Here is a 25080-nt window from a genome sequence, read left to right as displayed (position 1 = left end):
GGTGTCCAAACATAAGCTAATTTCAGGGTTACCCATTCCATGTTCCAACTCGTGCCACTTACCATGCTAAGTATATTGAAATGGTAAGTCAATGTCTCATGCTTCTAATCAATTATTTGTATCTCCCTGCTTGTCTTAAATATTGCACGTTTTAACCCCAACTGCCCCTGCTCTCACCACTATAACCCCCGTAGTGTAGCTTCCCTAAAAACCACCACTTTCAACAAGTTTGGCTCAGTTAGTTGTACATGGCAGTTATGCTACCTTAAGACACTTATGCATATATTCGATCAGACGCAAAACACACTTCTAAATCTTTTGCAAATCCTAGTATGCTTTTGTTATATGCCAGACCCTAGGATATGTTCATTGAAGGTCAGCACTCCAGGCAGCATGAAAGTACATTTGAAATGCTAGTGCAATTTTGCAGTGTAGTATGTTGCGCTCTCAGAACACTGAGCTCCCAAGAAAGTCTTTTGTTCTTGCTGAACAGCAACAGACCAGTCTGGGTATTTGTGGCTCTGACACAAGTTCGCGCTTGTCTTCTCTCAGGATAGCATCTGACTCTAAAGTTGGGACCTGTTGGTGATCTGAGTTTTGGCAGGGTGACTAGAGATTGAATCATGAATATTGTTTGGTTGAGTAACAGCAGTGTACTCCATGTTGCCAGTGAAGTCCTTGCAGGACGCCTAGTTATTGCAATTCCAATTTTTTGGATGTCTTTACCATTTTGGTAAGGACTGTGCTATGCCCTTATCACAGCAACCTCGCCCCCCACTAGACCAACTCTAGTCTCGGCCTCTCCTCCCATGCATGTTCTCCAGCTTTGCATATGACAATATGAAACCCTTTTTCATGCTTGCCAATATTCTTGGTAGTTCTGTGGGTTAATCTGCGGCTGGGCAGGCATCTCTTTCCAAGGCACTGCCACTGGCCAGGCACACTCAGTGCATATTTTGTGAAGGCATTCATGCTCACGCCTTTTGGTATTTTCACTGGTCTGCAGCGCAAGACCAGCCCGGTATCCACAGGCAAGCCAGAAATGTAGTGTTCACTGTGGCTGGGTATCAGCAATATTTGGCACAACTTCCCCAGAGTCCAGGTTGCCCTTCAGTGTGGGAAGTAGGCCATTGGTTGGCAGGTGGGTAAATCTTGGCTGCACAGTGGCACGCATGTTGTCCGGTTGGATGAACTGAGACTGCAGCAGTCTCTACAGGTGTATGCTCTTCTAGGCTGTGTTGGGCTCTAATCCATGCACCCTAGGTAGCACCATCTCAGCCAGGACGTCCACTCCACTCAAGTGCAGACCAGTTCTCACAAACACTACTTTATTGGGGGCAGTGCTGTCCCTGGTCTCCCTGCCCGCAGGAGACTGCGTGAGGGACAAAGGGTCCACCATGGTGGGGTGTCATTTGGTGCTTTTATGTTGAAGGGTGCTTTCTCCTCCCATGCCGGTCTGATCTCCCCCGCAGCAGAGGTGCCTACATGGATCTTGATGTTAGGCAAGATTGTATGCAGTACACTGTAGGAGATTGCACCAGCCTTGTCCTTTAACACAACCTTTGGTATTAGCATGTACTGCACAAGTTGGTAGACTGAGGCGCCAGGCTTATCTCAAGAGGGGTCAATGGTGAGATGTAAGGTTATAACTGTTTGTGAGCTATTCAAATAAACACTTAAAGGTTTTGTAATTAAATTATTTTAAGTCTGTTGAATAAGCCTTCTTTAGAAGGGAGCAAGATATGCAACACTTAAAAAATATACTTCAAACCACTCCTAGGACCTTGATTATCACTGGTACATTTAGAGCACTAGTTTGGTGCAAAGGATTAGGTATGGGAATAAAACAAAGGATAACTAATTCATAAGTCCTTTTTGAACCCTCCAATGCAATGAATGATCCCCTTCCTGGAGGAAAAGCAAAATCAGTCAGAGGTAAGAGTCTCAGGAAACCAGGACAGCCAATGTTCAGCAAAGTCTAGGTAAGCTAAAGGGCCACAAGCTGGGAGGCTTGTGAGGGGCAAAGCTGCAAGCAACTCTGCCATGGCAACCATGACCAGTCTACACTGAGTTGCCAAGGCTGCACAACAAGAGGTAGGTCTTAGGTTTACAGTACCTTTGTTTGGTGTAAATCTGGATCCAGCTGCACTTGTTCCTGTGTATGTCTGCAGATCCTGTGTTCCTGTGCCTCAGTTGTGGGGACAAGATGGAAGATGTCTGGGGACTCCTGAACTACGAATGGAAGGTGGGCGGCAGCAATGGGCAAACTTCAGATCAGCGGAACTTTGCAGTTTCCGCTCCTCGCAAATGGCACCACTGCAGTTCTGACTTCTTGGACTTTCCTTGCAACTGGGGTCCAGCCCTCTGAGGTGGCTCAGGCTTGGCCAGTCCCGCTTCATGGGAAGTCCGGAGGATTTTCCTGGAGTTCGGATCCGATTTAAGAGCGATGCTCTCGATCTGGTGGTCTCCTTGGCAAATCGGTTCCTGCAGTGGAAGTAAAGCCAGCTCCAAGAGGATGTCCAGATGAGTTCACCTTGGGGTTGATTGGTCCACCAACCCAAGGGGAGAAGTCGTCCTTGCAGGGCTTCTCTAGTCCAGGCGAATTCGGAGCATCTGCAAAGAAGCAGTGGTTCACCAGGCAAACCAACAGTCCAGGCGTTGCAGCAGGCATCTCTTCCAAGTTCTTATTCAGATTCCTTTGTCCAGTCTACTCTGCTTGCCAAGCCAAAAGCCTCCCCTTTTATGCAGGTTTCTTTCATTCGAAGCAGGGAGGCCGTCCCCAGAGGACAGCCAATCACCTTTGGGTGCATTCCTGTAACAAAGGGGATTAAGCACAGTTTCGGGCACCTCACTTCCTGCCCCTGCCAGACACGCTGGAGGCAGATTCGGGCTTCTGCCAAAGACCCCGAACAAAGGGACCAAACCTGGTTTGGTATGCAGAGTAAATCTCAAGATTGGAAACAGTTTTACCAAGAGCAGGGAAATCTGAAAGGCTTCCCTGTGCCGCTGCACTGAAGGTGCTGTGTCACAATGTAGAAAGATGCGATGGAGTTGTCAGACTGAGTCCAAATAACAGATACAAGAGGGGGGGGGGAGGGTCTCTCTCCAGGTGGAAGTCCTAAACTCCAGCAAAAAGTGCTGGAGTCTCTAAGGTAGAAGGGAAAATTAGCACATTTCTGAGAATTCTTACTTCGGTGGTGGACGTGCACAACCAATGTTGTGAGGGGCATGCCCTTGCTGGAGCTGGCGTACCAATTCACAATCGTGGCAGATGCTTTCCAGATAGGATGGGGGCACACCTCGACAAGTCACAGATACAGGGGCCTATGGTCTCGGGTGGACTGTTGCATATCAATGTGTTGTGAGCAGTGCACTGAGCCCTGAAGTTGTTTGTTCCACGGATCAGTGGGGAGGGTGTTAACGGACAATACCACCAGAATGTTCTGGGGCACGCCTTCCAGACTCCTGTCAAAGGAGTCGCAGGACGTTTGGTATTGGTCTCTAGCTCAAGGGATCAACCTTGTCGCCTTCATCTGCCTGGTGTTCTGAATGTTCAAGCAGATGCACTCAGCATGGATGCCAGTCAGCTGCACGAGTGGAGGCTGAAGGTGCAACAGGTGGCAAGAATCTTCCAGTGATTGGGAGGGGAGGGGGTCTCCAATATGTTTGGTACAAGGGAAAACAGTGTCTGGATGAGCCTCTGCTGTCAAACTCCAGAGTCATTGGGTGACACGTTCTTGTGGACCAGCCAATTTGCATATGTTTCCACTCATTCGGAGGACCGGCCAGTGTATTCGGAAGTACTGGTGCAGGGTGATTTGCCCTCTTCTGGCCCAGGCAGACATGGTTTTCAGATCTCCATCTGGCAGTGGAAGAGCTGGTTCAGTTGGGAACAGATCCAGATCTCCTGTCTCAGGACAACAGCAGTGTGGCATCACAATCTGGCGTCTCTCAGCCTGGCAGCATGGCTCCTGATCACTCGTTGGGTCATCTGAGTATCCAGGGAGTGTTGACAGATCTTGGAAGCAGCAAGTGCCCCTTCTACCAGTGTCTTGTATGGTCATAAATGGGCAAGATTCTGTACCTGGTGTGAAGATCATCCTGAGATACAGCCTTTGGAGGTCGCCCCGGCTCGGGTTCTTGTGTAATTATTACACCTTGCACAAGGGCGCCTGGTGTTATCATTAATGAGCATTTGGCAGTGATTTCCAGATTCACAAGAAGGTGCCATGCTGCTCCGCTGTCATGTGATCGTTTGGAACATTTTCTGAAGGGCTATTTTGGAAATTTCCTTGGTGTGGAGCCTCCATGTAGTTTTGGCTTTGATGAAACCTCCCATGTCAACTGATTCTTTGAAGTTCCTCATGGAAGGTGGCTTTTCTAGTGGCGCCTGGCTGAGGTAATCGCGTGTCAGAGTTGCAGGCACTGGTCACTGACCCACCTTATCTGTTATCCTGGCTACCAACCTGCACTTTTCCCAAAAGTGCCTTAGCGTTTCACAAACTTGCCTCTATTTCCCTCACCCTCGTTCTTTGCGAATGCATCCACGCCGGCAGAAAAGGCCCCACATTCTCTGGACGTTAAGAGGGCAATAAAGTTTTCTGAATTGTACACTTGACTTCAGGAAGTCGAGAAAGTGGATTATGGCATTTGGGCCCTCCAACAAGGGGCAGTCTATTTCCAAACAAGGACTTTCCCGTTGGGTGTGATCTGCAATTTCGTTTTCTCACACTATAGCTGGGCTGCCTTTGAGGGGTGTGCCAAAGGCTCATTCTACAGTCCACGGCGTCTGACGAGCTGTGGTCTGGGATACTGCTGGTGGACATTTGCCAGGCAGCATCCTGGGCGGTGCCAAATACATTAACCAGGCATTACTGTGGGGAAGCGACATGTGCAGGTGGGGTGTGCAGTCCTCAACGCCTGTTTCAGTAAGGTAGTCCTGGCAGCTCCGGGGGTTTTTGCTAGATCACTTGCTGGGTTTGTCTCATGTATGTGATTAGATGCTAGTAGTTGGTTTGCCTTTGACACTGTCACACATTGGTTGTACTGTTATGTAATCTATTCATAGCATGTGAATCCATGAAAGATCAACGCTAGAGGAATGAAGTTACAGGTAAACTACTCCCATCCTCTGCCATGACTGGTTTAAGGTTTCTTCGGGGTTCCAGAAATTGTCTGCATATAGGGAGATTATCTGAGGGGGGCCCCCTCTGGTTTTTCTGTGCATGTCGTTCGCACATTCTTCGGGTCAGGGGTGCTATTGGGAGTGCGACTAACAAGGGGTGAGAAAGGACAAACCTGCCGGGTACCCCGGGCTAACTCAAAATGCCTGTAATGTCCCATTTGTGTGGACTCTAGCAGTTGATTGTTAACAGCAGTCTGGTATATCTAAGTTCCATTCTGTAGCGTTTAAGCACGCCGAACAAAAAGTTCCATGACACTGAATCAAAGGCTTTCTCAGCATCCATGACTGCCACTGCCCTTGCCTCTGGATTTACTTGTGAAATGATCCAATAGTCATCGAAGGTTCAGTGCCGTTCATGTATGAATCCTGATCTGGATAAACCAATTCTTGCATATGGAGAGAAGCCTGTTTGCTAGTGTCTTGGCATCAGTAGTTATTAAGGATAAAGGGCAGTAAGACGCCATATCGTTTGGCGGCAATCCTGGTTTTGGTAGCAGTGATTACGGCCTCTGACAACAATGGAAGGACCCGACCATTCTCTAGTGCCTCTTCACTCTTTTTGGGTCTAAAATTCCCCTATACTGTGTAAGATTCAATGCCAAGGCCATTTGGGCACAGGGCTTTGCCTGCAGCCAGTGCGTTTATGGACTATTCAATTTCCTCCAACTCAATTGGCGTGTTAATTTCTTCCATATTTGCCGGGAAACCAATGGGGAGATTTCAGCTAAATATATTATATTTCTTTGCATGTACTAGTGTCACATTGGCATATAATGCCATAATATTTCTGGGAACTCTTCATTTATTGCCTGTCACCCATAATCAACTGGCCTGATGTCCCTATGATTCCAGTAATTTGTGCCCCTTACCACCACTCCGAGCAGTTTCCTGGCCTAGCCATATATTGCACTTCTCAGTCCACCAGATCACAGAATTTAATCAGGGTCCCTTTAATAGAGAGCCCTGCCCTATCTTTTGTCATACAGGTGTCATAATTCCCCCTCTATTTCCCATTTCTTGTCTTTTCAGTACCCCAGTGGTGGTAGAAATCATTGTGCCACATATCCTCTAATATCGTAGCATATTTAGGTACTGTTCCCTCATTCATCTCGAAAAACCCTTCTATTTTCTTTTGCAAGGAGATCACCAGTGAGTAGTCTTGTAATGCTGTCATTCTCCACATGGGCAATATCTCAGTACATCCCTCAGCTGCAGACTCGTTGCTTCTGGTGAATGGTCCAAAAGAGTGTGCAGTAAGATCTTGCAACCCTTTAGTCTGGTCGCCCACTTGGAGATGAGCCACATGTCAATTCGAGACATTGCATCATGCCCTGAGTGCACTCAGCTATTTGTTCGTTCCTCCACATCCATCAACCCCAGTTGACACATTGTCTTGATCCTCTGTGCAGCATTAGTTGGTTTCTGTTGGCTGTTGCTTGTTCTGTCTCTAGTTAACTTAAACAATGTTGGTCCCCACCCCATATGAGGATCTCACCTTCCCTTGCTAATTTCTCATCGATCCCATTGTTGAAACTGTTTTATATTGGACCCATATGAATTTACCAGTACAATCTTTTTCCCAGCCAAGTCACCTGACCCTTGCATGCCTTTCTTCTGGGTCTATTTGTACCCTATGTGAATTAAAGGGCAATGTACTAGTATCAACACCCCTCTGGACTGGGGTGAGTAGGAGGTAAAAAAAATCTGCCCCATCTAGAGGCAAACTTTTCATTGTCTACCTGAAGCATGGGTTTCTTGGAACATCAGTATTTCTATCAATTCACCCATCAGTCACTCCACCATTTAACCATACTTTATTATGCTTTTTTTAAATACCGACTTTTCTGGTGTGATCCTGGATCATTCTGCCCTGCCAGCCTGCATTTTGTAACTTAAAACATGTTGCGCCCCCTCACAATCTACCCCAACTCGATGGTTTAACCCTTTCATAACTGAGTATTCCTGGATAATTCTAGAACAGTTAGCGCTTCCTTCAGTGTGCCCAGTGTTCATTCCCGGTTTCAAAATCCATTTGTGCCATGTTTATTTTTTGGTTTGTTTGGGCTCTAGATTCACTTTTCATCCTGCCTTGTCATGCATTCCCAATCTCAATCAGGGCTTTGGTGGTTCCTGCAATCCCGTGGCGGTAGGGGGCTAACACTTCCAGATATGCCATAGCATCTGCCGGATTCTCGAACGCACAACCATTATGCTGTATCCTAAGTTTAGCTGGGAACATCGGAGCATATGGAACGCATTGTGCTCTCAATGCTCTTTTCACTTGGTTGTACAACCTCCGTCTGAAGTCCGGGTATATATGAACACTACTAGATTTGTAGTGCAGTGTTACTTTCTCTCTGAATAGTAGTACTGTTACTTTCTCCCTGGATAGTTTGAGAATAAGGTCCCTGCCTCTGTAATTGAGCAGTCTAGCAATAACTTTGTTGTGGGGCGCCAGGCTTGCGTATCAGAGCAGTGTGTGTTCAACTAAGAAATGTGGTGAAAAAGATGCGGACTCCTAGGGTTTGGAGGAGTTTCTGGCTCCATCTTCCTTTTCTAGAATCCCCACAATGCAGATGTTAGGCTGCCATCTTTATTCAAGGACTCGCATTCGCCACAAGTCTTCAGTTTTCAATTCTGCAATATTGCAGTCATATTGGCCTATTCTGTCCACTGCTCCTATTCTGGTTTCGTCCTGTTATACGCCCACTTTCTTTTTCTACCTTCGCCTTCAGGGAGCTATCGTTGCCAGTCCAACTTAAATAAAGCCATTCTGCATTGCCAACATCAACTGGTGATCGTGGGTTCCCATTGGCTCTGTGCTTCCACTAGCTCCCTGATCGGCTGGTGAAGTGCTATTTGCCGTAGTATTTGTGTAAATTTCCAAGGGGCCTCGAGTCTTGTTGGTGCCCTTAGTCCTGTTGTGCTGCTGTTCTCTCCGCTAATGACTGTCGCTTAACTCGTGTCAGTTACCGTCTTTTGTTAACCGCCAGGTGAGCTCTAATGGTCGGAGCCCTTTCCTTGCCCCAGGTGACATTGCTGCATAATGTGTATTAGCCGACTGTGTTCGCCACACACTTGTCCTTTAGATTGTTATGGCTCACTGCACAACTTGATTTCCAATGCCCACCATGGGGTTCACACCACGATTTGTAGCTTAAGAAACGGATTTACTGTTGTGTCCCTGAAGAGTAATTGGCAGACCTTTTTTGTTTTTACATTTACATTTTTTGGATCTGGGTTATTCACTGCGTTTCTGCTCCCAAGCTCTGCATGCGGATACATTTCTCGTTCTACAATGCAGTACGGTATTAAGATCCGGAATGTTGGGCGCCGCTCGCACGCTCAAGGTCCACTCTCCTCGATGCAGTATTGCGTGCCGACACGTTAGGCCAATGTTTCCTGTCTTGAGGGGGCAAGCTGCCACACTCCCATACTCGCCTGTGTCTGGGGATTAAGCCTCTGCCAATTTCCTGTCCTGTGCTAGCAAGTGTATGGGATATTTAGATTTCCAGCTGGGTTCATAACGTTTGTGGCTTAGATACCCTTATGCACGCCATGCGGAATTACTATGTAATACGACTCCAGGGGTACCCCAAGTGTATTACAGCCACATCTGTGCCTTGCGGGTGGTAATGCTGCCGTAGCACTTGCTCCCACCTGCCGCCCATAGTGCCAGAACCACAACTATGGCAGCCACCAGCTGGCCAGGAGCAGTGTTCGGGCCAAGCTCGAAGCTTCAATGTGGGTTTCCTGGGAACCCCTGCAGTCCATCAGGTTGGTGTAGTCGCTCTCTGCCACGTCACCACGGTTTCCCCCAATCGTACTCCCTCAGCAATCGGGCAGTGGCCTCACATTTCGGGCTGCAGTTGCCTGCTTATCGGCTCTCATCAGTAGCGCCGATGAGACGTCACATTGCGGGGTACGTCACGCAGGTCATCTCACTCGTTGGCGCCTCAGCTGTGGGACCGCCACCTCTGCATCGGTGCTTACTACTCGTCGGAATAGTTCTTTTCGGACAGCGTCCCCACACTTTCAGCTGATCTGCATTCGAATGTGTTTTCAGCACACATTTATACGTTAAGGATGTTGCCGGAGCAACACTTTGGTCGCCATTCCTTCTTGCTGCTCAACGGGACCCAGGTCACAACTGTTTGAAATCAAGCATTTGGCCAAATAAACAGTAAATTTGTTGCACCTTCTCTGACAATAATACTCAAGCTTACTGAAACAGACTGTGCAGTGGTTTACAGTAGCAATACAGTATTTATGCATTATGTAATTCCTTTTTAGGAATTGCTGGACTGTCTTATAAAAAGCAAATTCATTCTGGGCATTGCCAAACAGGAAATGGCTTCATAAATACAATCCCAATTACTTTATTTGCAATTCAGTTGCTAAGTACTCGCACACAGTACTTTGGCACTGAATTATTGCTGCACTCATTAGCCTTTTTGAACTTTCAGTCAACAAAGATGGCGAGCACAGGGAGCAAGTGGGGAATGAAGGGAGCTGTCCTTTCATTGCACTGGGGAATTTGAATAGCTAGCTGTGCTACACGTGTCAATTTAATTGGCAAACCTACATATTGCATAGCAAATTACTATGCAGCACTGCCTATGGTTATGCCTTGTAGCTGCTGTTGACAGGTTGAAGGTTTCTAGCATTGCTATATGCAGAAAAGGGATGTTTGACATAGTTGCAATAGGCTGCTTGAAAGAACCCTGCCTGTTTCCCACCAAAAATTACTCTAACCTCCTTTTTGGAGGACCAGTTATTTGTACTGAAGGGTACTTGAATGATGGCAACACGTTTATGGCTGAAATGTCTAATTTTGTGTGAACATTAGGATGAATGGAATGTGCCTAGAATAGCAGTCGCATATTGTAGTATTTGTAGTCTCTTTTGGAACCAGTTGCTTGCTCATACATGTACCCCAAATGTCACTGCATAAAGTTCCTTTGCTTTAAGGGAAACAAGCATGCTCCTTTTTGAAATCTGGTATTTTTAGACCAATTACTGTAATACTCTGTACAAATGTATAATAATGGCAATAACTTAATTGTAATCTTGTATTTTTTCCCCCTTATAGAACCTCAACATGGCAGACCTAGACAAGTAAGATCCCTTTTGATTTGGTCTTTGTATTGCATCTTATGGTCACATTGGCATAATGGATTAATGCTCGTTTGTACACTTTGCCTTTGGTGTCTGCCTCCAGAATATTTGAGTAAAGCCAGACCAGAAGGATTGATTTAACATCTTGGTGTAGTGGTGATAAAGGCCACAAAGATGAGGGTTGATTTGGCACATGTGAACTGCAACAGCAAGGATTCACCCTGTAATAGTAGTTTCAGCAATTACGGGAGCCCAACACTGATTTCCCAATTGGTTTGGAGTACCTGACATTCGGACTTCTGTAGCTTCTGCCACTGCAACCCTTCCTTGGTATATGGTCATGTCTAGGCTAGAAGGCTCCCAGGGCAGAGGTGCTTTTAAGGAACTCATTTTGGCCCTAGGGTGATATTAAAGTAAGCTGTGGGACCGCTGTAATTTAGTGTTCACCAGATATACCACATTAACCTCGTTAGTTTCAGACCATTTTCTCTGGGGTGATTAGTTTGTTTATGGAAACCACAAGGTAAACCAAACATGGCTGTTCACACATGGGCTCACTGAGCCCATTCCCGTGGCTTGCGCTGGTTTAGACTAGCTCTGACCTAAAACCTACCATTCAGCAGAGTGGTTAACACGTGATCCAGAAGATTACACCCATGAACTCACTGAAATGAAGAAATGAATCGCCTGTGGGTATAAAACGGCAACCACCAAATTGAACGGCATACCTGCACAGAAGACTACATGTGCACCACAACTTGTGTACATAATCGAAATTTTTGATTGAGTAACAATCAAAACAATCAAACTGGAGGATTCGAACTTGTGCTCTCCGAACATCTTTAGAAATTTCCAGTGTTTGCATATCTGAGGAGCAGAAATTTGAGACCAGTTGGTCTCCACCAGACCACCCAAGTACAAAGCACAACACATATTGGCACATTTCCCTGCTTGCATTGTTGCAACTGTGGATTCATCATGGGAGGTAGCATCATTAACAAACCTCATACTGGAGAAAACCTAGAAAAACTATGCCACTTGTGATACCTCAAATATTTACTCTATGAATGCGCCAAACTTGGGTGGAATGAACATGGGTCCTGATAAAATCCCAATTCTGCAGTAGCCAGACTGGCTTGAAAGAGGCATCACCAAGGAATGATTTGATGCAGACAGGATTGAGCCCTGACTCGGTAGCGGGGCTCGGTAGCTCAAAGCAGAAGTAATAATTGCAACTGTCCAAAGATTAGTTTTAGGAAGTGTTGCTGGTTTTCTCCAGTGTATTCCACCATACTGGCCTTGAATCTCTAACTTTATAATGGTAAGGTTATTTTCGAAGGGGAGTCTAGTGCTAGAAGTTTAATTGAATTCGCTTTTGGTGGCCCTTGGGAAGTATTGACTCATTCCCACGCTGTGCTGTATTTAAAGTGTGGCATGCTTCATTGTTAGGATATGCTAGTCTTGGACGTTACTACCTGATTTGTGTTGGGTGTGGACCCAATTATGAATGTTAATGTCTAGGGTTCCCAGGTTCATGCTAACACTTAGTGTTGTGCTAACTCCAGGTAGTGGGGAGCTCATGTATGAGTGTTAGGGCTTAATTGACTTACTCTGCACTTTACTAAGAGGGTTTTAACTAGATGTTCGATTAAAAGCTTTAGTAGATTCGCGTGGAATAACGTTCTTACTTTACTGCCTTCCTACTTCACTTGCCTTAAGCCTGACTGCTCTGCCATGGCTACTGCTTTGTCTTTCCTTTTGTCCAAATACTAAATTATAGTTCAGATGGTTACTCATTCCTCAAGATGCTTGTGCAAATGTAATGGGTTAAAGCTTTGCTGCCGACCTGTCAATCTAACCTTACATCTTTATCAAATGTAATGTATTGGCAGTTGGCTTGATTTTTTTTGTAAACTGTTTTGTGACGCATGTTTCAAACATGCCCATAGATTGACTTCAATGGCTGGCCTTTCCTATGGAGCCCTTCAAGTTTGGTTAATCCAAATGCATTACTTGTTCCCTCGCACCAGTCTTGGTTCTGTTCTGCACATAGATTAACCCAGACTTTCATATCCTTATGGGGTATTACTGTGTCCAGCAAAAGCTTTCTGCGTTTTAGTCCTATGCCGATTCAATTAACCAGCTTCCCCCAAATGATGTTTAAACTGTTAGTAACCAGATTAAGAATAAGAATAGCAACCAGATTAAGAATACGAATTTGGGAGGAATAGTTTTTGAAGTGCCAAGTTATTAGCGTTCTGTTCAGTTACGCTTTATATTTCTCTTGCTGATTTAGTTTTCTGAGGCCGATTCTACACTTTACAATTGAACGTTTGCAATGTGTCCCGCATTGTAAATCTTGAGACACTAATTGGAGTTGATCAACAAATTGGCACTTTCAGTTGATGGAGTGCCACTTGGCTATGTCAGCAGTTACCAGTTTAATTTTTGAAATGTTATCTGCACACTCCTGCTACACTAGTTTGTGCTATCCAAGAACTAAAACATTTAACTTGGGGCTTTAGGAGTTATGACTTTTTAAAGTAACGTTGGTAGTAACATTGCAAGTGTACATTAGGGTGCTGCTCCACCAGGTTATGGGCTCTCAAACGAATTGGGCATAGGAGGGCATTAATACCCTCTTGGGCATGTTGCAGAAAAGTGTCCAGGTAGCCATGAAAGAGTTCCTCATGTTAGCAGTTTTCCATTGCAAGAATAGACCACCCTTTGTCCACCCATAGTGTAACAGAGGGATGCAGTCTTCTTTCCAGAGATGGGGCGTGAACACGTTGGCTGATAGCAGTATGTGCACCAGGAGCTTGCGCTCTGCCCTCATGCATTGCTGATCCATCTAGGCGTGGGGTATCTTGATTTCCAGCCATAGAATTTCCTTCAGCTTTAACCTAACTGGTTGGGTGAGTGCAACCGGACGGGGTTCTGTACCACTCCCAACTGTTGAGCACCCTATAGACCCTTTCCCATTCTTTCAGGAGCTACTTTCCCACCTATCACAGTAAGATGGGGACTGCCAGCGTATTGATGCCAATGTATTTTGGACATCAGCCGTTTGGTTTCAGTTGGTTCCTGGAAGAACAGTGCCAGGGTGAGCTGTCTAATTTCCACTTTGTAGTCCTCTAATGGCCTAACCTGCCCTCTATAGTATCCCACCTTTACCAAGCCTTTGGCTGGCCAGCACGTGAATCCTGTCAGTCTGCCAGGGATGAATTTGTCGTGAGTCTGGAGTGAATGCTGACTGGAAGGAGCACATACCAGATGACCTACTCGAGGTATTCATAACTCCATCACGGCCTTGGTAGTGAGGTTTATATACAATCTCCACGCTAGCCACATAGATTGGTCAGTTATGCTTCATCCCCTCTCCTAGTGAGACCCCAGCACCTTTTGCTGGATTTATGGAACTTTCTGCTTAATCATGAGTGCGTGCACAAGAATGCATGGAACCTTGTTGCATGCATTCTTGTGGGCTGTCTTTTGGAACGCTATTCTTTGTATTCTACCTGTACTATCGCGTCTGCCTGCTCCATAGCTCTTAAAGGCATCTGTTTTGCAGTACACACCTCATGGACCCAGTTGCAGGCAATCCTTGGTCAATTTTTTGAGATTTTTCTTACCCTCATGTAAATGAGTTGAGGATATTTAATATTTCTCCTTTAACTTAATTAAATTTGCACGCGCCACCTTATGTGGAGTGCCAAAGGGATACCTAGCATCCCTACTCTGCTCCTGTGACTTTTTAGTCCGTCTTGGGTAAGAATTAGTGCAGTCCAACTGGTGTGGGAATAATCGCCTTGGTATTAGGTAACCCACCTTAATGTAGGCCTGTACTACTCATTGGTAGTGACTAAGCAGTCGGGCTTATCTGAAGAGGGGTAATGTGAGGTGTAGAGCTGTTCAATTAAATCAGTAAATAAAAATATCCAATTAAACCCACCAGATATTTAAAGCAGTCTTTAAAAAGCAGTAATTGGCAGTAACATTAATCCCAAATTAGGATTCAATTAAAGTGAACCAAGTAGGTGAGTAATTATGTTCAAGCACCCGGAGGTGATGTCATTTGAGGTAATTATCATTTATATATTATCACCATGCAAGATTTGCAATATATAGTTTTTCAGGAAGGAAAGTTTCGGGTTGGATTCTCCCGAGGGATGCAGGCAGTCATTTAGTGTTCAACATTTAAGACCTGTAGGGGAACAAGCACTGGCAAAGCCAATAAGTTCAGGAGGCCTTTAGGGAGCCAGGCCAGCCAGTCGATGGACAAAGTCAAAAGTTCTGATGCTCTTAGAAAAGTTCTAAATAGTCAGTGCTCAAAAGCAACTTGAGAGGAGTCTCCTTTTTGAAAGCACAAGCTGCAAGGCCAATGCAAGGGCTACTTGCTGTTGGGGTAAATCGCACTCCCTCAGGTACGAAGCACCCCAAATGGCTGAAATACCCAAAGCCCCACAGTACCTTGAATTGTTCCAGCTGGTTGCGTTCACGATGCAATGGACTATTGTTCCTGATCCTTTGTTTTGATGAGGATGTTTGGCGGGCTCCTGCGTCAGCACGAGAGGGACTATGCACCAATGGATTTCTGGCGATGGCGGCTTTGTGGTTTTGGTGCCTTTTGCTCAGCACCACTGAACAAAGCTCTAGTTAGGATTTCCTTGATTCTTCGGTCCTGGACTCGGGTGAGGACTCTAGGTGTGAATTTTCTTCTGTAGGGTCCTTGATGCCATCAAAGATCTGGCCAGATTCAGACTTGGGGACATACTGCACTCGCAAGTGGTCGAGGTACCCCAGGTATTGGGCTTCTACAGCCATGGAAAGTCTAGTCTGAAGTTGTGCCAAAATAGTTTCTCGAGGCTAGTTGGTCCCACCAGCCTAAGGGAGGAAGTCTTCCTCTGATTGAAAAACTGTCAGCACAACTGCAGGGTTTACCTTCACTGGCACTTCACGGTCCAATAGGGTGCTGCTGGTGTCTTTTCTGCTTTATAGATTGTCCTCAGTCAACTCTGCCTCTTGTCTCAAACCTCCCTTTTCCCATTCCATCCTAGGGTGTCAAATCACACAGCAGGGTGGCTGTCCTTCAGGATAGCCAGCTGGCCCATTGGAACTAGTGTTACTCTGGCACACCTAGAGAGGATGGGGAATTTTCAGGACCCTCCGTCACTGACTTTCCAGACACACAGGCACCTGGGCTGGCTTTGGGGCTGAAGGCTGCCAAAGGCAAACTGCACAAGGTCAGAAGACACTAACGCATGGTGGGGGCCATTTTGTGAAAATGGTCACCCTTGGGTTCAGCACTGCAGCTGATCTATCGGCCTGCAGATGCATGTCACTAGGTAGTAAAACCACTGCCACCAGCCATTCAAGTAAGTTGGTGTAAATGTTACATGAGGAATGGGTTAAGGGAGTAGCCCCAGCACTACACATGTGGGGTGGGGTGGGGGGGTTTGCTGGACCCATTAAGTAAGACTGGGCTCATCTTGGTATTCTTGGTAACTGTAGTTCACCCTAGAGAATGTAGTTAAATGTTTTGACTTCAGTTGCACTGCACAAAAGGTGCTGTCCCAAAGCAGATGCCCATGGAGTTTACCGGACTCCATAAAACATAAGGAACCTAGAAAATCAGTCAGGCACTCACATGAGTGAGAGAGAGGCCCCCACTCAGGAGTACAATCTTAAAAGTCCGGAGTCCAGCAAAAGAAATGGGGTTCTCTAAGGTTAAAGGGAATTGGCACAGAATTTAAAGCTAGTGATGGCTGGTGGCAGTGACTTGTTTTTCCAACTATTGTGTAATTCTTGTACAGCAGGCATGTCCATAGACTCAGTGCACAGTAGAGGCACCCAAGTACCAACTTGTGGCACTTTAATTTTCGTAGTTTGTCAGCCCTTCTACCATTCTGGGTAAGGGAGGCCTGTGAAACCCTTGGGTGTACCTGCCTAGGCTCCAGAGTGTCTGGGCAGGCAGGAAGTGGGAAGGTATTAACCCCCTGACATTTATAGACTAGCTCTGATGTGGTGACTGGCGGTCCAACCTCCCTTTCTGTAAAATGCTGAGAGCAGAGCATTGTGAGCTGGAACTGTATAAAAGGTGACTTCTGTAGTCCAACCAAGTTGACCACTGAAGCACCCGACGTCCAGAGACACTTGCAACACTGTGAAGCGACCATTGCTGCTGTGAGGAGTTCTGAAGAGGACTCCTTCTCTATGGTTGGTGGCAACACCCAGTCCCAAGATTAACTTTGAATTGAGAATATTTGAGGTCCTAGGAATTTCCAGAGTTACGGAACCCCAATGCTAGGAGACTGCTACCCATTTTGAGTGAATCGTGGAAAGGCGAATCCATCCAAATCTTTGAACCCTCAAGGACACCCCAGAGAGCTGCTTGCCCAGACTGCATCATGGGTGGGACTACAAGAAGTGAAGATTGACCGGGAGTTCCAAATCTTTAGGCACCAACTGCAGTGAACTAAGGGTGAACGTCGTGCCCCAGGTCCTCCCTCAATACTGCTGCTGACCCCGTCCAGTGTCTTTCCTTTAGTCATCAGACTAAGTAATCTGGAGGTCTGGACCAGAGCTGCATAATTGCAGAGCATCCAGCATTAACCTCGTTGGTGATCAGCTTGCTGCTTCTGAAAGACTAGAGACTTGACTAAATCCACAGGAACTCTTCAGACAGGGCTCCAAGTCTTGGCAGCGGCCGAATTGCCTTTAGCTAGGGTTGTTTTGGGACTTGAAAGACTTGCGAAGAAACCCTCTCTAGAACCTTGAGCCATACTAGTGTTTAACTATTTCCCTTCCTTGTGACTTTTTTGTATGTGTCTGCAGAGTAAATGTCTTACCCTAAATCTGCTAAGAACTGCATGTGCGCATAATTTATGGTAATAAATTGGCATTCTTTTCCCGTTCTAACATTGCAACAAATGTAACTGCAAACAAACCCATAAGTGAGTGTCCTAAGTGAGTGTCATACTTGTTCCAGTGTAACTGTATGAGGTATAGTGGTTCTAGTATAAATATATGTAATTTTATAAGTATGTACATGCTGCTTTGATGTGAATGTCTAACTGGGTTCAGTCTACTTAAATACAGCTCACATCTTCCTCTCTACCAAGGGCCCGAGTTGGTATCAGACTATACTAAGAGTTGGGATAGCTTACTAAAGTGGTATTACAGTAGGACTAAGTCACCCATATATTACCCTTTGCACCCAGTCAACCAATGGTCTGATTTGTGCAGCCTGGTAATTCCAAAGCCTAGGAAAGGATAGGCCCCCCTGAGTCTTTACTCTGTGGGAGCTGCCCCTCCACAAATGGCATAGCTTCCCAGTCCCCACAGTTTTCTTGGTCGTATAGGGACTGAGGTACAAAAATCTTGGGAGTATGCATCTTTATTACAGCCCTTTTGCTTTCCAGGATGTGTAGGGCATCACATCGTTGCACATCCTTAATAATGCTCACCAAGGTAGGGTAGTTGGCTTCCTGGTATGTTTATTTCCCTTTATTCACCAGTAGTAGGAATTTCTGCTGCAGTTGGCAAGGGGGGGGGGGTTTAAGCTAACTTTTGACTCATGACCCCCGCCATACCTCCACATCTCAACATGTGGATCGGTAAGGGGTATGATGTCACCCGCAAACCGGTTTATTTTGTGCAGAGCCTCACATATGAATTTGCCCTTATACTCCAGGGTTCCATTGCAAAAAATCCGACAAGGGGCACCCTTGTCTGGTGCAAGCCCTATTGGCCATGTGCTTCACCATCTGGCAAGCTGTCTGGTCGACATAGTTCCCCACTCCACTCAGTCAAAAGCTTTTATCGGAATCTTAGCACCTAGTCTTCTAAAATGAAGAACCCTCCTGATGTTGTTGTGCCCCTTCCCCATATAAACACTGATTGGTCTTGGTCTGCTTGCCGGCATCAGCTTTTCAAGCCTACCCATCAAGATTTTAGTAAAAGCTTTTGAATCTACTATAGGTCTAAGTGGAGTACTGCTTAGTGTCCTTCCCTGGCTTGGGTATAAGAACCTCCTGGACCCCCTCCCAGATGTCATTAAATGTCTGCCAGTGGTTTTGCCAACAGTGGGTAAGTGCTTTATGAAAGTCGGTGGTGAATCACTGGACAGGGGATTTGATTGGTTTCAAGGTTTTTAGTAGATCAACTCTAACGGGTAGCTGGGAATCTAAAAGATCCAATCATGTTTCCTTATGGATTTCAACTTGATACCGTTGGGTAGATTTGGACTTAGTGGTTCGGCCAGTTCTTGGTGTACATCGAGCTATTCAAGTCATCCCACGGCTCGACTTAATTTCCCCATTCTTTGCCCTGGGCGTCGATCAGAACTTGTATAAATGATTAGCCTGCTGCCTAAGGAGGGAAGCTACCATCCTCATTGGTACATTACTTTGCTCAGTAGCTATGCCCCAGGCAATGCAGTGTGCTTGCCACCCGAGTGTCCTAAGGAGCTTCAGATGGCTTTGTATTTATTAATTTGAAATTGTCTTGTCAGGTTGTCACTTGTCTGCATCTTTTAATTCTTGTAGCTGCTGTTCAGTCCCTGCAGACACTTCAGTGTGACTGCATTTGAGATCATGTTGCCCAGAGCGACCAATTTAAGGGTGTCCAGTGATTGGTATGAGTAATTTATAGAAACTGTCGGGTTTTTAAATCCATTATCCACCCGCTCTTTTAATTGGTTCAGGCAGGTCTGATACCATAGGAGCCATTTTCCATCGGGCGACAGCTTCCCTTGCAAAGACTCAGCAACCTGCCTCCATCACAACCTTAGTTCTAATTGGGTCTCCACTTGCCCATTTCCCATCTGCTGATGCATGCAATCGGTGTGGGTACAATCTATTCTGCAGTTTACCTTGGTACCCGGCCAGCAATGAAGGATGACTAAGTCCAGCCGCCCCAGTTCTCTAGTCGGGTGCATTTTTATTAGGGGTTTTGAGTCCCCTGGTATTCAATGTGGCTACATTAATCACCATCTCTGCTGCTTTGGATGCCTATTGTCTCCAGTGTTTTTACTAGAGGTTCTACCTGGGCAAATTGGAGCCCCTCCTGTTCCACCCTGCTGCTTGAACAAGTACTGATCGCCCCTGCAAACAGTACACATCCCCAATAACATATCCCCATACTCTATTAAATTTCCCATGATGGGCTCCACCCATCTCAGTGCTTGCCCTTGCCCCAGGCCAAAGCATGCACCCACAGGTTTCAAATGACAAAGACCCTGGCAGTAAACCACAGTAAGGCTCTCCAAGCCCTCAACTAGGCAACCCAACCACCAAGGGAAGGTGTAAAATTGCACCACACGCCCTCACCACCCAAAGCCCAGTGGGCCTTCAATAGGAAAGAGGTGAGGATGTTGCGTGTCTGGTCGCTTTTTGCCCCAGTGTGCTGGTTTCCACCACCCGTGTTAAGCTCATCCCTCTTGAAAATTCTGTCCCAGAGCAGGCATTGGCCAGGATGGGCATGTCCAGTAACTGCGCCACCTTAACAAAGATTGTGCGATCCCTGTCTCCAGGTTTGACCTGTAGCAAAAAGGGGCAGGTCCAGCGGTACCAGTCTACAATTCCTCTAACCAACTTCATATTACTCCTTCTGTAGCGTAAGTTGGGACATGTCCTGGCAGATGTGTATCGTGGAGTCATGGAACTGGATCCAGGCAGCCTTCCTTGCCTCCCCAGTATTGACTTGTTAGATGGAACTTAGTCCAGTGAGCTCTCATTAAAAAGATCTGGGCAATGTGGACAGTAGCAAAATAACTGCACTCATTACCTTCTGCTCAGTATGGTCCACCTTGTCCCAGTGGAGTGCTCCAAGCTCCTTCCAGTTAGCCTGTTGAGTCAGCTATTACTTTAGAGGTCCTGGATCTCGGCATGAATGGACTCTTTAAAGGACCAGGTGGCCCTCACCTACAGTGCCAGACCACAAGGGGAAATTCTCATAGTAGGGCTATACAGCAGGTACAACTCGGCTGCCCCTCACACCCAAGTCTTGGGTGTTTGAGAGCTGCCCCTTCTTGGGACGTCACTGGGATCCCTAGTGACAAGGGGTGCTGTTGGCAGACTGTACCCAAGGAACTCCATATGCGCTCCTCAGCCATCCAGCTGGATCTTCAATGAAGGGCATGCTACGCACACAGCAGATGCCCTGCCAGGTTACAGCTACTTTCCTGCTCTGCCGACCTGCCCAGGACTGCATAATGAGTTGTTTGCATTTGTGAAGAGCCCCACAGTGTGAGGCATATTATGCGGCCAACATGGCCCAGGGCAGCTGATGTAGAGTGGGGGAGGCCGTGCTCTGCCTGGCACTCTCATGGCTAGCAGCCATCTCTTTGACAGTTACGCCTGTCGCCCCCCCCCTTGGTCATTTCACTCCAGTGGGCTGTAGGGCCCATTCAAGGAATTTTTATCTGGGTGGGCCAGGTTTGTGATCAGGGGGCCAACTATTCTCAGATTCGTGATTCGGCAAACAATGTCTTCCTGGATCTGAAAGCCATTGTCCAAAGCCATTTGCCCTTCTCTAGTCTGGACTGCTTTATAAGGCAGAAGCTTGGATTAAAACCCAGATTGTTTGCACCAGCGAGAGGTGCAAGACTACTTGAATTATTGGGCAAGGCTAACAGATCGGGTAGGTGGGGCATGGGTGTGGAGCTTATGTGGAAGTCGTTAATTGCTGTCATGAGTGCAACAGATGTTACATGTTGTTGGAACTGTATGTCTAGAGGTATGACTCTAGCTGGAAGCAGCTTGTTCATCTCACCGGTTTTGCTGACATGAGGTGATTTGGCCAGGTTCACTCTGTTCAAATGACTGCTATAATTGAGATATAAAAACAGTACAGGGCAAAAGAGAAGCAGAAGAAATGGTGGCAGAAGAAATGGTGGCAATATCACCCCGTCCCCTTCCATCAGTTCCCCCTGACTAACATTCTCATGTACGATCAATCCCACCTACCCCCCACGTCTTGTTGGACGAAGAGAATCGTGGATGCCGTCTCCTCCTCTGCCGGGGCTGAGCAACAAAGATGCCAGTCCTTATTCCATTTAACATAAAGGCACGCTCACTACCTCCTTGAATACTGTGGCTATTCAGAAGGTAACTTATTAGGTTCTTGTGGTCAGCCATTTTGTTGTGAAAGACAGCCCCTCCTTGATAAATATTGAAGCAAGGAATGGGATATTTTCTTTAACAAATGACATTTTGAAGCAAAACATTGTTGCAATTTTCCAGCTAATTTTAATTTAGTTGTGTGGTGCTAGCATCCAGGTGAAAGTGGAGGTTGAAGTTTTTCCGGCCTCCTGGCATCGCTCCTGGTTGGATGTGGCAGGGAGGAGGGGCCACTGCTTCCCTGTCACCCCTATACATCGTCTGGTACATACTGTTTATAATATCCAATTGTCCATGATGACTTCTTTGTCATGTTTACTTTACTATTTTGAATGTCATGATTTTGACCAATAAATGTGGCTTTATATTTTCCAAATGTCTCCTTGGCTGGCCTTGACCCCTGCGCTGCCGATCTATTAAACCATATTAAAAAATGGATCACTTCTAGGGGCTCCTAATTTTGCCAGGAAACACAATGATTTTCCCAGGATTGCACGGTTTGGTTAATTGGTAAAGCCAGAACGTCTTAATAGCCTGAAATGTAGGTACTTGACCACACATCTTCCCAGCTAAAGTTGGTACAAATATGTATTGAAGTTTGGTTTTAAATAACTAAAATATTACTATCACTTTTTGTACAGATTTTGAAATTGTACTTGTTCCCTGATTACCATAGGCGTTCTGTATATAAAATATTTAAGTGATGGGGATTTAGGAAAACATTTTTTATTATGAATTGCAAACTTTTATACCAATGATTGTAAGCCATGAAAATATTCCTGTATTCTCTTTACATTTTTATTTTTCTTTCTTTGCTAAAAAAATTGTAAAGGTTTGTAATAAGCCATAAACGATAACAAATACTCACTTTAATACAGATTACTTTAAACTTTCACAAGTCAGACAATGTGTTCATTGTAGAATCTGGTTGAAAGAGTATTGGGGCAATTTTGTTTTGAATCCTAAATTGCATAGGGGGGACTGCTACTGTGGCCCCAGGGCAATTTGAATTGTTTCCACAAAGTACTGGAAAAGTAAATGGCAAAAAAGCAAAATCGCCTTTTCACTATGCATATGGAAAAGTGTACATCTCTCCCACAATTAACAATTTGGAATCTGCTTACTTTTACCAATAAAGTTACAATTATGTGGTCATTTTCCAAGTCCTGTGGAGTGGAAAGTGGCGGTAAAATTTTTATTGTAGCTTTACTTGCCCTCTGAAAGCCTACAAGCTCAATGCTATTTAATCAGAGCTTCCCATACAGAGACTCAATGAAATAGTCATTGTTTCACACAGCTTTCTTTGTACCCCCATCATTTCTAATCACCCAACAGTCACTTAATAGCTTATTAAAAGCGTATATAATTTAAAGAACCTTTTCCATCACTAATCACTTCCTATTTTAAATCTGCATCTGAGTCATGTTAAAATAAGGTCACTGGGAGGACCTGTGCAGCCTGACTGACTTTGAGGGGAGAAAGGCAGAGCAAGGGTGCCCCACTGACATTTGTCCATTGTCTGACTGTTAAATCCACCGCTGATTGCACTACCCTTGTTTACATTTAGATGTGCACCGTTTATACGTTGCCAGAAACAGAATAATTGTTTTGAAGTTTTAATGATCATCTTCTGAGCCAAATGTTGGGGGAAGTGGGAACAATCCTTCAGTCCTGCACCCCCCTGTCACTGGTGGCTCTGACAGTAAACTTCCATTTCTGGCACTGCCTAAACACCTAGCAGTTATAACACTTTTCAAACAAGACCCACAATACACAATGTATTCAGTTTGCATACAGGCATTGTTAATTGTTACTCCAATAGTATGAGGCAGTACTCAATCTGCCCATTACATGAGCTTGCACACAGACAAAAACACGTACTATTTTAGTCGGAACCACACTGGTAAGTATGCATGAGCAGATCTGAAGTTGGTCCATACTTGCCATCCTAGCCTTGATATGTTCAGGTAGGTACTTGTTGGACCAACTCGGTGAGGTGCAGTGTGAGCCCCTAGGCGTTGCACACAGGGCTCCCACACCAGGGCATATATACTTTCACTTGGGAAGATAAACTGATGCCAGCACACATTGGCAAAGGCAACATTTAGGGCTTTTGAATGCACATGGCAAAGGCATTTGCCAGGCACTGTTATAAGGGTACGACCATTTAGAAAATGGTGCGAGTACCTAGGCATATGTCATTGTCTGGAAAATGCCTGTGTAATACTTATACATGTCAAAACGGTTGACTTTGTGATTGATTTAGGATTCCAGTGCAAGGAAGGAACGGATGTGAGGACACCATGGCTTTTAAATAGACTGGTTGAAAACCTACAATGTTAATATTACAACATAAGCTCATTTACAGCGGCAATTAAGTCATTGAACACTCAAAAGCATGTTTAGATACAACAAAAGCAGGCCCAATATAGCATAAAGTTTGTTACTTTGTGACCGAGCTAGCTCGGAGTAACCAAGAGGGTACGTTTCAGCAGGGAGGGGGTAGGTAGTTGGTGGGAATACCATAGATATGCATGGATGGGTAAACGACCAAACCATCCATTGAAGGTGTATCCCTCCTAACATCCTTTCTTAATCCGATTTGTGGTCCAATGTAATTGTTCTTACACCTAATAGCCTATTTCAACGCCTTACATCAAATCACTTTTTTACTACTCTCCCCTCAAGGTTTACATTGTTACTACCAACCTTATTTCACTTATACTCCAGTAGTTTGTGCAGCAGAATATATACTTTGAAAGGAATTTAAGGGCTCTGTCGGGTGGATGGATGTCTGAATCAATGTTAACCACTGCTATTGCTTCGGTCAGGCTTCCATATCGTTATTTACGAATCAGCCTCGGCCTCCCTGCCACTGTCAGCAGCCATACCCAAACTGCTAAACCACAAGGCCTAAAAATGCTTGCGGTATCTTGTGTTCCAGTCAATGTAACTTGTCAGGGTCCTCAGCCATTTATGCACCTGTTTGTGTCCAAGCATCACCTGCCATCTATTTTTGACAGTTATTATATTTAATTAGGCATGATTGGAACAGTTGTATTCACAAACCTAAATACCAACATTCAATTACTGAAATCTAATTGATAGGTTTGAGACAACAGCTACTTTATAAAAGGTTTGAAATGTAATTCAGATTAAAACACAGGATCTTGCTAGTTGTAGCCTGCCTGAGCAAGTGTGCTACCTTACGAGGTGTGAATGGCCCTCCATATCCCTGCTCATTTTTGCTTTCATTGCTGTGGGACATGCATCATTGTCCAGAGCAAGCAAACAAATCCTGACTGCCTCCTGCAGTGCCGCCCCTCATAATGCTAACACAAAATCACCCCAGCCTGTTTTTACCCCGGTTCCCCCCCTCCAGTGCCCCCGGTCCAGTTAACTTATATTTAGTTTCTTTTTAATTGCATATAGTTAAAATACATTCACCTTTTTGATGAAAGAATAAAAAGAACCCTCGCCCTATGCGGTAAAGCTTTTCCAATGTACTGTAATATTTTCGAGCCATCATGCAACAAGGTTTTCCTTGTGTTCCTATTCTGCATGCAAGGGCTCAACTTTTTTCTTACTGTGATGCCATGGACTGTAATTCTCCACCTCTGCTGCAATGTGTTCCCCCCTGTGCTGTAATCATTTACC

The 25080-nt window shown here is 45.5% G+C and overlaps 1 protein-coding gene across 4 annotated transcripts in view; it reads left to right on the top strand.

Moving 5' to 3' along the window:
- Nucleotides 1-25080, top strand: part of NAP1L1 (nucleosome assembly protein 1 like 1) — a 269587-nt gene that overhangs the window by 13362 nt on the left and 231145 nt on the right. For all 4 annotated transcript variants that reach the window (XM_069629373.1, XM_069629371.1, XM_069629370.1 and 1 more), the window contains exon 2: nt 10278-10303. In XM_069629373.1, coding sequence (XP_069485474.1) covers nt 10287-10303 — 17 coding nt within the window. In that variant the 5' untranslated portion in view covers nt 10278-10286. The remainder of the gene's footprint in view (nt 1-10277; nt 10304-25080) is intronic.

The sequence above is a fragment of the Ambystoma mexicanum genome, chromosome 12 (assembly GCF_040938575.1).
Source record: "Ambystoma mexicanum isolate Mex_15411 chromosome 12, UKY_AmexF1_1, whole genome shotgun sequence".
In the NCBI taxonomy this organism is placed as follows: domain Eukaryota; kingdom Metazoa; phylum Chordata; class Amphibia; order Caudata; family Ambystomatidae; genus Ambystoma; species Ambystoma mexicanum.
The sequence above is the reverse complement of the archived record's forward strand: the minus strand, read 5'-3'. Positions and strand labels throughout refer to the sequence as shown.